Here is a 12,162-nt window from a genome sequence, read left to right as displayed (position 1 = left end):
TACAGCTTGTTTCCTCATGTCTGCTCCAGCACAATTGCTGAGGTAACAAGGATCACGCAGAGCTCTAGAAATCCAGGAGAATTCCATCATGTCACCCTTCCTCGTGGAGCAGCACTTTGCTCCTTAAATAGTCCCACTGATACAAATGGGAGCCACAGATGACTCCTTGTGAGTATGGGTGGCAGAATCAGGCCCCCAGTTTGTTAATTCATTGTAGCAGACAAATTTTCACAAAACCGTAGCATTGTGGGAACAGCAAAGAAACAACCTTCCATCAAAATATTTCTCAATTCTGCAAATACTTATGCACATATTTAATTTTAGGTACATGAGTATTTCCATTGACTTCAGTGGGACCACTCCTGTGTTTAAAGTTCACGGTTTGCAGGACCTGTTGGATATTCTTTTCTGCATTCAAAATAAAACCAAGGTCCTGTCTGTCTATGGTAGTTAAGAACTTCATGGTACTTCCCCCCCCATCCCATCCCCCAACCAAGTACAAGGATGTCAGACCCCAGCATCTTATTCTGATGCCAGTTTCTTAATAATACTACAACACTCAGAGGCCTTGATCAGGATTGGGGCTCTATTGTGCTCGGCAGAGCACACACATATGCTAATAGACAATCTCTGCTTTGAAGAGTTTACAATGTTAGGCCTTGATCCAGCAAGCCCTGATGCAACTAGTAAGTATACACACATGATTAAATTTCTACTAAGTAAAATCAGGTCTTTATATAAGACAAGACACAGGAGGATGTAACCAATCCTGTGAGAGAAGAACAGGCTTACAAAGATAGGAATGTGTGGTTAGAAACACTATGTTCACTGTGAGTTGGTTTCAAATCATTTAAAGAGATTTTTAAGAAGCATTAACAATATATGAACAAACCTAGAAGCTATAAGTAATACCTAGATTGTAAACTCTTTGAGGTACAGAGCTGCCCTCTTACAAGTCTGTAAAGTGCCCTGCACACACCTGGTGCTATATAAATTATGCAAGATTTTTTTTTAACATGGATAAGGCCACATGTTTTCCCCTAATCTTCTCTGATCATTTTGCTAAAACTTTCCAAAAACAGTTCAACCTGAGGCAGATATCTGGTATGGAAAATTTCAGCCCAAACAGTTAAAGTTTGGCAAAGCTATGTACAAGTGAAAACAGGGTCTTCTAATGGAAAGTGTTAAGGAACCTTACCTATAAATGTTGCTACCAGTGCTGCCTATAATAAGAATAATTTACATGGGCTCTAATCCTGCAACAGGTGCAGCCCTTGTAGCTCTCCACTGACTTCAGTGGGGTTCTGCAGTTGCCAGTATCAGCCCACGTGGATCCAGTCACAGCATCCGAGGCTAACATTCATAGTAAATACCTTCCCACACTTGCAAACTGCCTGTGTATCATTCCTATATGGTCCCTTTCACCATAGTATCTGAGCTCATAATTGTGAATGGACTTATCCTCACAACTCCTCTGTGAAGTAAGGAAGAAATATTATTCCAATTTTACAGATGGGACCTGAGGCAGAGAAACTAAGGCTTAGATTTGCAAAGGTACCTCACTCCCATGGATTGCAATGCCAATTAAGGACATAAATAGCTTTAAGAATCTTGTTCACTGTCACGCTAGAGGGAATTGAGCCTGTCTTCCAAGTTCTAGCTCAGCGCCCTAACCCCTGGACCATCTTGCTACATGAGCAGCTTGCAGTATCTGTACCTTGGCTATGAAAATTAAAGAGACTAAGGTGAATGGACTGTACTTGATGCTTCCTTAGTTTACTCAGTTATATTACTTTGATACCATTTGCATTACGGTAGCAGCCAGGAGCCCTAATCATGGACCAGGACCCCCTTGTGCTAGGTGCTGTACAACACAACAAACATAGGATCCCTGCCCCAAAGAGCTGCCAATCTATATAATGTTAGCAGTAAATTGCATTTAAAATGTGTAAGAAAGACACTGTCATGGTAAAATGACATTTTAAGAAACTCCTTACACATGGAGGGGGAGGGATAGCTCAGTGGTTTGAGCATTGGCCTGCTAAACCTAGGGTTATGAGCTCAATCCTTGAGGGGGCAACTTAAGGATCTGGACAAAAATCAGTACTTAGTCCTGTTAGTGAAGACAGGGGCCAGACTCTTTGGGGTCCCTTCCAGCTCTATGAAATAAGTATATCTCTATAATTTATGTTAGAGCTTTAACATTACAATAATGTTTCCAATTTAGTCTACTTCCCACATATGCTCTTTATTTCATATTGGACTTTCATTGTCTCCAGCTTGGAAAATGAAAATAGGGGAGTCTGTTGTTCTTTAGGCCCCAATTCTGCAATCAGTTCCATGCCAACAGACCCATATCCCCACACAAGGCCCACTGACACCGAAGGGTAAGAACAGGACCTTTGTTGTGTTCATCTTCTAGGTCTATGCATTAGCACACTGCATCTGTGATTGATGGCAAACACTGCAGAGGACTGCTGAAATCCAGTGACAAACCATCTTTATTAAAAGGGTAAAAATATCCCAGGAACTGGGCTCCACGATTATTTAAAAATGTAAATATTGGGCTGAAATTATGTCACCTTTTAATACCAGAAAGAACACATGGCAGTGCCTTAATATGGTTATAGCAAAGAGAATACTCTAGCAATACCCAAGGAGGAGTCTGACTTTCCATGAAATTCTAGCCTCCTCTGACTAAAAATCAACTGCTGGCTGCCTATACAGACGACCAGTGGGTTTTGGAAGACTCAATTTCTTTTACTTAATTATAATGATGACATCTATAGATGTCAGGAGGTCAGACTAGAGCAGGGGTAGCCAACCTATGGCACACGTGCCGAAGGTGGCACGCGAGCTGATTTTCAGTGGCACTCACACTGCCCGGGGCCTGGCCACCAGTCTGGGGGGCTCTTCATTTTAATTTAATTTTAAATGAAGCTTCTTAAACGTGTTAAAAACCTTATTTACTTTATTTACAACAATAGTTTAGTTATATATTATTGACTTATTGAAAAAGACCTTCTAAAATCGTTAAAATGTATTACTGGCACACGAAACCTTAACTCAGAGTGAATAAATGAAGACAGAGCACACCACTTCTGAAAGGTTGCCGACCCCTGAACTAGATAATCATGATGGTCCATGCCTTCAGGCCCTAAAGTCTCTGGGAGGACAGTAGGAACAGCCAGTGATCATGGGGGAGGAAGACTCATATAACCTGGAAAAGTCCCCAGTGAAGTTGCCTGTGAGAAGAAGATCCAGTTATTCTCGTTGGGAACAAAGGCAGGGGCAGCTATTACCTGGGGCCATCTTGGCAGGATTTGAGCTGGTTTTCTCTTTTAAGTAACTTTCTACCTACATGCTCACTCCGGAGCACTGGCCCAACACGGGGACACGAGACTTGCGCCGTGGGGGGACGCTGCTCTCCGGGCAGAGGCACCCGCACAACACAGGGCTTCAGAGGGGCCTGAGAGCCCAGCGGGGCCTGAAATGCGGCTGAGTCCGAGGGGAGCGGCCTGGCCCAGCAGGTGCGGGCCCGCGCCCATCAGCGCGCCCTATAAAGGCGGAGCCGGCGGCAGAGGCGTCTCCAGCGATCCCGGCAGGATGGGGGAACCGGAGCCGGTTCGCAAGACCCACATGAACATCGTGATCATCGGCCATGTGGACTCGGGTAAATCCACCACCACCGGCCACCTCATCTACCAGTGCGGGGGGCTGGAGCCCCGGCTGCTGGAGAAGCTGGAGGCCGCGGCTAGCCAGGTACACTCGTCCCGTTCCGTCCCCACTGCGGGGTCGCCCTTCCCCGGGCGCCCAGCGCAGACAGCCCCTAGCGGCGCGGCTGCAGGCCCGGGGGCCGAGCCGTCCCCACGCGGTCCTGGCCCGGGCGCCCTGACCGCCGCTCCGCTCCGCCCCGCAGGTGGGGAAAGGCTCCTTCAAGTTCGCCTGGGTGCTGGACAAGCTGAAGGCGGAGCGGGAGCGGGGCATCACCATCGACATCGCGCTGTGGAAGTTCCACACGCGCCGCTTCTCCGTCACCATCATCGACGCGCCGGGCCACCGCGACTTCATCAAGAACATGCTGACCGGCACCTCCCAGGTAGCGGGGCCGGGCACCCCGGGGGGCGGTTCGGCCGGTGCGGCGGAGCGGCCCCCATCCTGCCTCGGGCTGAGCTGCGGGGCGGTGTTACGGGGGGCTGGGGGGTTGCAGCCCTGTGGGCGCACGGAGCGGCCCCGATCCGGCCCCGGGCTGAGCTGGGGGCGGTGTTACGGGGGGCTGGGGGGTTGCAGCCCCGTGGGCGCAGGGAGCGGCCCCGGGTTGAGCTGGGGACGGTGTTACGGGGGGCTGGGTAGGTTGCAGCCCCCTGGGCGCACGGAGCGGCCCCGATCCGGCCCCGGGTTGAGCTGGGGACGGTGTTACGGGGGGCTGGGTAGGTGGCAGCCCCCTGGGCGCACGGAGCGGCCCCGATCCGGCCCTGGGCTGAGCTGGGGACGGTGTTACGGGGGGCTGGGTAGGTGGCAGCCCCCTGGGCGCACGGAGCGGCCCCGATCCGGCCCCGGGCTGAGCTGGGGACGGTGTTACGGGGGGCTGGGTAGGTTGCAGCCCCCTGGGCGCACGGAGCGGCCCCCATCCTCACACGGCCCCTCTCTGCCCCAGGCGGACGCCGCGGTGCTGATGGTCTCGGCCGCGCCCGGGGAGTTCGAGGCCGGCGTGTCCCGGCAGGGGCAGACCCGCGAGCACGCCCTGCTGGCCTATACCCTGGGCGTCAAGCAGCTGCTGCTCTGCGTCAACAAGATGGACCTGACCGAGCCGCCCTACAGCCAGCGGCGCTTCGAGGAGGTGGTGCGGGGCGTCAGCCTCTACCTGCGCCGGATCGGCTACAGCCCCGCCGCGGTGCCCTGCGTGCCGGTGTCCGGCTGGGCTGGCGAGAACATCACCCTGCCCAGCCCCAAGGTGGGGGATCCATCTGGCATGGGGTGGGGGAGCCCAGGGCAGCTGCTGGTGGGAGGGACCCATGTGGAGCTCGGTTCCCTGGAGGGGCTGCTCCCTTCCAACAGAGCTCTGGGCCCTCTGCCATGCCCAGTGGGAGGGAAGGAGATGGGCTCTATCTCCTGGGCCAAAGGTGCCACGCAGTTGGAGGTGTGGATGGCAAGGCGAAGTGCTGAGTGCTGCAGCCATGGGGGGAAGGGACAGGCCTACGGTCCCCCTTTAGGGTGAGTCCAGGGGGAACAGCCCCTCCTGCTGAGGCGAACAGCCAGACCTTGAAATGCAGCCTGGGGCTGGGACCCCTGTATCCAAAGGCTGCCAAGCATCTCCTTGGCTTCCGTCTACCCCCTGCAGATGCCGTGGTTCAAAGGTTGGAAGGTCAAACGGAAGGAAGGCTTTGGGAAGGGGCAGACACTCCTGGAAGCGCTAGATTCTCTCCTGCCTCCTGTGCGGCCCAGTAACAAACCCCTGAGGGTGCCTCTGCAGGATGTCTACAAGATCGGAGGTCAGCCCAGGCAGGAATGGGACCCTGGATATGCTGATTTACAGTTGGGTTCTGTATGGTGGTCTCTGAGGTGATGGACTGGCCCTCTGGGGGCAGGGCCCAAATCCTACATAAAGCATACTGGGTGCTGGTCTCTTGGCTATTCTGGCCTTAATTAGTGAAGGCTCAACTTCATGAAGGAAACACTTCTGAGGGGATCTCCCTCCTCCACCCTCCCTCAAACTAACTGGTCTGCTTGCTGTGCTGGTTACGGGCTTTCCACAGTCAGCTCTGACTGACTCTTCCCCTGTCTCCTCACAGGAATTGGCACTGTACCAGTGGGGAAGATAGAGACCGGCATCCTCAAGCAGGGCATGAACATCTCCTTTGCCCCTGCAAACCTCTCGGCAGAGGTCAGAACCATTGAAATGCACCATGAGCCACTGCAGGTGGCTTTTCCTGGTTACAATGTGGGCTTCAACATAAAGAACATTGCAGTCAAGAACCTGAGTCGAGGCCATGTAGCTGGCAACTCCAGGAGTGACCCCCCAGCAGCAGCAGCCCACTTCACTGCTCAGGTGCAGAGTCTTGCTTCTATGGGGCTTACAGGGTACATAGGGTGTTGGCCCTTCATGTGTGTGCAGCAGGGAGGCCACAGTTTGACGGGTGTGACCTCTGGTAGCACCACTGGGAGGTCTGGAATAGGTGGGGAGGGGGGGTCAGTCAGACTGGACTCTGCAGAGTACAGTAATTGCTACAGACATTCCTCCCCAATGCTGGTGTCTGTTGGCTTAGGCCGCTTCTAGCAGTATCTGCTGCCCAAATTTGGGGGCACTGCTCTCCATAAATGTCTGGGCATTTAAAACTGCAATGAGAATGTTGGGAAACTCCTAAAGCACAGATCCTTTGTTCCTGGAACAAACCCCTCCTTTGATCCTAGGTGATCATCCTGAATCACCCTGGCTTTATCAAGGCTGGCTACTCCCCAGTGGTAGACTGTCACACTGCTCATGTCACCTGCCAGTTTGCTGAGCTCTTTGAGAAGATTGACCGTCGATCTGGGGAGAAGCTGGAGGACAATCCCTCCATGCTGAAGTCTGGAGACTCTGCTACTGTCAGGCTTGTACCTAAGAAGCCTCTGTGTGTGGAGAGGTTTTTTGACTATCCCCCTTTAGGCAAGTGTCTGAAGTCAAGTCACATGGGAGATACCAAGGAGCTCTACTTATTTGCTACTAATCACATACATGAGATGTGATGAGTCACCTTAGCTAAACCCTAGAAGCTTCCATTTCCATTATCTGTTTATCATGGTCTGGTGTATTTTGATGGACTGGGCAGGGAAGTAGAAGCTGACTGTAAACTGTAGACTTCAGCTAAGCAACCTAAATAAACAGACTGTTACTGCACTAAAGGTAGCCTAGCAGTCTGAACTGCTTGAATTGTAACACTTGAGTCCAGTCATGGACCAGGTCCCCATCAGGTTAACACTGTACAAACACCGAATGAAGATGGTCCCTGCCCCAAAGAGCTTAAACCTAATTATAAGATGACAGATGGGGGTAGGGGGCTGGAGGAAGTACCAAGTGACTGCATGAATATAAGCAGTAGCGCTGCCTTCTTAGTTTGAAAGGCAACTAAAATATTCACTTCATTTCAGGTCGCTTTGCAGCTCGGGACTTGAAGCAGACTGTTGCTGTTGGAGTCATCAAATCTGTGGAAAAGAAGCCTGCGGGTGTCACTAGAAAACAGGCGCAGAAAGCGCTGCTTATTAAATGAAATGGGTTCTTTTTTGTTTGTTTAAAACCAATTTAATTGAAAGAAACCTTTAATGTAATAAGGTTAATTTGAGATGGCCGTTTGTTTTGCTTAACTCCGAATTGGGATGATTGTTTTATGGCTGGTTCAGAGCCAACAACATTATTTGAACATTAAAAGCCTCTTCATCTCAGAGGCCTGCATCTAGTTTAATAAAGAAATCATTTGAGAGACACAGCTTTGGTGCCTCCTTCTTTATTTTAAGCTTCTAGAAAAATGTCTCCACTCTCCAGCTGTGGAGACCACAAAGGCAATCTGAACAGGTCTTCAGGAGCACTTCAAACTACCACTTGCATCTATGTAAGTAGGCTTGACGGGTGGCCACAGCTTCAGGAGTCTCAACTACTCTAGAACACTCAGCAAGCCAGTATGAACCTCAGGGACCTTCTATGTAAAGGGCTCTCCACTCAAGAAGCAAGCTCGCATCTACTTGTGGGGGAAGCAGTAGCAAGAACTAGGATGTGATTCTAGGGGTTAGTGCTTCCATGAACAGCCATGTAAACTTTCACTAGATGAAAAGGAAGGTAGGATTAGATTTAAACTAGGGCTGTCAGGTGATTTTTAAAAAAAAATTGTGATCGCACTCAAACAATAGAACACCATTTCTTAAATATCTTGGATTTTATAAAGCTTCAAATGTATTGATCTCAATTACAACACAATACAAAGTGTACAGTGCTCACTTCATAATTTAATTACAAATACTTGCACTGTAAGAAACAAGATAGTATTTTTCAATTTACCTAATACAAGTACTGTAGTGCAATCTCTTTATCATGAAAGTTGAACTTGCAAATGTAGAATTAAGTACAAAAAAATAACTGCATTCAAAAATAAAACAATGTGAAACTTTAGAACCTATGTGTCCACTCAGTCCTAATTCAGCAAATGGCCTGACAAACAAATTTATTTACAATTTGCAGGAGATAATGCTGTCCATGTCTTGTTTACAATGTCACCTGAAAGTGAGAACAGATGTTAACATGGCATTGTTGTAGCCGGCATCACAAGATATTTACGTGCCAGATGTGCTAACAATTCGCATGTTCCTTCATGCTTCAACTACCATTCCAGAAGACGTGCCCATGCTGATGGGTTCTGCTCAATAACAATCGAAAGCAGAGCAGACCACTGCATGTTCATTTTCATCATCTGAGTCAAATGCCACCAGAGAAGGTTTGTTTGTTTGTTTATTTATTGTTCGGGGTTTGTAGTTTCCGCATGGAGTGTTGCTCCTTTAAGACATCTGAAAGCATGTGCCACACCTTGTCCCTCTCAGATTTTGGAAGCACTTCAGATTGTTAAACCATGGGAAACCTGTCCTTCGAAATGGTGGCTGAAGCATGAATGGGCATACAAATGTTTAGCATATCAGGCACATAAATACCTTGCAATGCCAGCTACAAAAGTGCCATGCAAATGCCTGTTCTCGCTTTCAGGTGATGTAAATAAGAAGCAGTCAGCAGTATCTCCTGTAAATGTAAGCAAATTTGTTTGTCTTAACAATTGGCTGAACAAGTAGTAGGACTGAGTGGACTTGTAGGCGCTAAAGTTTGTTTTGTTTTAGAGTGCAGTTATGGAACAAAAATCTACTTTTGTAAGTTGCATTTTCAGGATGAAGAGATTGCAAGTGAGTATTTGTAAGAAGTGAATTGAAGAAAAATCATTTTTTACAGTACAAATATTTGTAATATAAGATGATCACTGTACACTTTCTATTGTGTTGTAATAGAAATAAATATTTGAAAATGTAGAAACATCCAACATATTTCAATGGGTATTCTATTGTTTAATTATATTTAATTAACAGTCCTAGTTTAAACATAACTTTGTTGCTGAACAAGCTAGGGCAATTTTAAGAGTCTTAATGAAGAGTACTGTCTAGGAAGGAGTATGGCAGAAAGGGATCTAGTGGTTATAATGGACCACAAGCTAAATATGAGTCAGTGTGATGCATGTTGCAAAAAAAGCAAACATGATTCTGGGATGTATTAACAGGTGTGTTATGAGCAGTCATTCTTCTGCTCTACTCTGTGCTGGTTAGACCTCAACTGGAGTATTGTGTCCAGTTCTGGGCACCACATTTCAAGAAAGATGTGGAGAAATTGGAGAAGGTCCAGAGAAGAGCAACAAGAATGATTAAAGGTCTTGAACATGACCTATGAAGGAAGGCTGAAAGAATTGGGTTTGTTTAGTCTGGAAAAGAGAAGACAGGGGACCTGATAGCAGTTTTCAGGTATCTAAACGAGTGTCATGAGGAGGAGGGAGAAAACTTGTTCACCTTCGCCTCTAAGGATAGAACAAGAAGCAATGGCCCTAAACTGCAGCAAGGGAGGTTTAGGTTGGACATTAGGAAAAAGTTCCTGTCAGGGTGGTTAAACATTGGAATAAACTGCCTAGGGAGATGGGGAATCTCCATCTCTGGAGATATTTAAGAGTAGACATTTATTTAACCTATCAGGGATGGTCTAGACCATATTTGGTCCTGCTATGCGGGCAGGGGACTGGACTCGCTGACCTCTCGAGGTCTCTTCCAGTCCTAGAATCTATGAATTGACTTTTTTTTTCCCCCTACAGTATCCTTTAGGGTTCTCTTTCAAAAGTCTTCCTTAATTTTAGTCTTGAAGAGGCCAAACTCTTACTCCTGCCCCCCTATAGTGTCAAATGCCAGAGAAACTGAACCAGCCTAACAAGGTATTACTGTACCTTTACAAGCAACACTTTGTTTAGTATCCCTTCTAATCACTGATATTTTTTACCTAAAGTCCAGCCTATGGGTGTAATATGGCTTAGGTGAGAGGTCCCCAAAGTGTGAGGCATGCCCCCTAGGGGGGGACATGGAGGAGCATCTGGGGCAGGTGTGATATGGCAGAGTCCAGGCCAGCCCCTAAAGGAGTGGGGAGGGAACACCACCCAGACCCTCCCCAACTCCTGGCCCGGTCCCCAATCTGGGCACAGCTCCATTCCTGGCTAGGGGTGGACCCACACCTGGCTGCCAGCCCCCACTGCAGCCCTGGCTCCCTTACCCCTGCCTGCATCCACCCATGGCTGGTTCCTGGCCCTGGAGCAAGGGCAGGGCATGACCCTCAAGTTTGGGCCTGCTAGCTTAGGTGTTCTTGGAATAAACTTAACACAAGATATTGTGCATAAGTCTAGCATCTTTAGTTTTACCTGTGATCTAGTACAGTTAATCTTTCACACCAGTTAACCTAAGATAACAATCTCCAACTTATGTACCTTTGGTACAAGCCTACTTGATAAAGATAGGCACATGTGGCTAGACTAATCCTCCACTCTTGGCTAGGAAGCTATAGCTGGGATTGTTGCCTAGTCTTGCAAGGGGTCTTTTCTGATGTGGCAGGAGAATAGTTAAGGTTTTGTAGGTGCTGATCTGTTAAGAAATGGAATCTTCTAAACTGTCTACAAATGCAGACCAGTTTAAAATGCTTGCAGTCAAACTTTACTGATGAGCCTAAGTGAAATAGAGTGGTTCTGGTCAATTTGTAGTTTCTAGACCAGCTGCCATTTGTCCTGTAATCATGTACATTAAACAAGTTGTGCATTAGTACTAAGCTAATTTCTTGTTTATGACAGGTGCAAGGAAGTAATATTACACTAACAGCTGTTTAACAAGTGTTAATGTTTAGCTTCAATATCTCAACTTAAAGTCCCCACCAAAGTCCACTGGTGCAAGTTCCCACTAACTCTGTGCTTATCACACATACTCTAGAAACAGAAGGTTGAACTAGCCAACACTTAAGCTTTAAGCCTATAGTTGTGCAATATTAGCAACTTCTACCGTATCCTGAACCTGCAGCATCTAATGGACCTTACATTCTAACAAGGGCCAAGCAGTCTCAGGACCTCTCCCGTGTTTTGCAGTATAGCAATGTTGGTGTATTTTAAGTAGACTTACATGTCACAAATTAGTGTCCAAGTAGTCAGTGAATTTTTAGTTAGGGCTTAGATATATCTATCCACTAATTAACAGTATTCGTGTTTCCTGAAGTTGAAGAATGATTAGTGCTCACTATGCACACGCAGAGCACATGCCTTTAAACAGTTGAGGGCTTTCCCTCGCCTACACTCCATGGCCATACTTACTTTCTTCTTGTTCTAACTAGGCCATTTGAAAAGTAGCATATGACTGACTACTTTGGGGGAGGTGGCTTGAAGGATTTATTTTCTTACTGAACAACCTCCAATATTGAATTGCAAACTCTTTTAACCTTTTATCTTTCAGTAGGTAATCTGTACAATAGGCTTTAAAGTGAATACAGTAAATATTAAGGATTAGATTTAGTCTATATTTACAGCAGGCTTACTGCTCAGCATCTGAACCTAATCACTGATTGCTACTGATCAGCCAATCATGGTTCAGCTTAAAGTTTCCATTCTCTTTGCTGGTGTTGAATAGGGTAAGCAGATCATAGAAATCTGAACAGTAGCCTGAGGAATTTCAGTGAAAAAATATTAGCTCTCTTGTGCAAGGAGAGGGCAGGCCTACTTCAAAAACTAAGCTCTAAGGAAGAAAGTGCCTCTACTTTTTTGCTGCAAGAGGATTCAAAGACCCTCTGCACCATCTGTCAAAAATTCTGTTCTTGCATTGGAAATGTCATGTTGGGCAAACCCTGTTTTGTTTTGTTTTTGCCAAGGTACGGGAGGGATAACAGAATTATGACTGTTTAAAATTTTGTTAAAATACCTACTGAACTCAAGAGCCCAAACTACTAGGGAGCACAAGTCATCGTGAAAGAGTCAAACACTGCTTTCCTTTGAGTTAAAGGATGAGAGAATGTCAACCCCACTGTGTGACTAGGTCAGGGAAGTAGCAATTCAAGGCTATTAAAAGGAAATGTCTTATATAGGCTAATCA

General features: G+C 47.2%; 1 protein-coding gene across 1 annotated transcript; it reads left to right on the top strand.

Annotated features, from left to right (window-relative positions):
• The first annotated feature begins 3,492 nt into the window (after positions 1-3,492).
• Positions 3,493-7,434, top strand: LOC128831815 (elongation factor 1-alpha-like). Its single transcript, XM_054018587.1, has 7 exons — positions 3,493-3,762; positions 3,920-4,099; positions 4,658-4,954; positions 5,342-5,492; positions 5,793-6,049; positions 6,412-6,646; positions 7,129-7,434. Exons 1-7 carry the CDS (start codon positions 3,493-3,495, stop codon positions 7,245-7,247), a joined length of 1,509 nt encoding a protein of 502 aa, XP_053874562.1. The 3' UTR covers positions 7,248-7,434.
• Positions 7,435-12,162: the final 4,728 nt, after the last annotated feature.

Source organism: Malaclemys terrapin, chromosome 2 (genome assembly GCF_027887155.1).
Source record: "Malaclemys terrapin pileata isolate rMalTer1 chromosome 2, rMalTer1.hap1, whole genome shotgun sequence".
In the NCBI taxonomy this organism is placed as follows: domain Eukaryota; kingdom Metazoa; phylum Chordata; order Testudines; family Emydidae; genus Malaclemys; species Malaclemys terrapin.
This window is presented reverse-complemented; position numbering and strand designations above follow the sequence as displayed.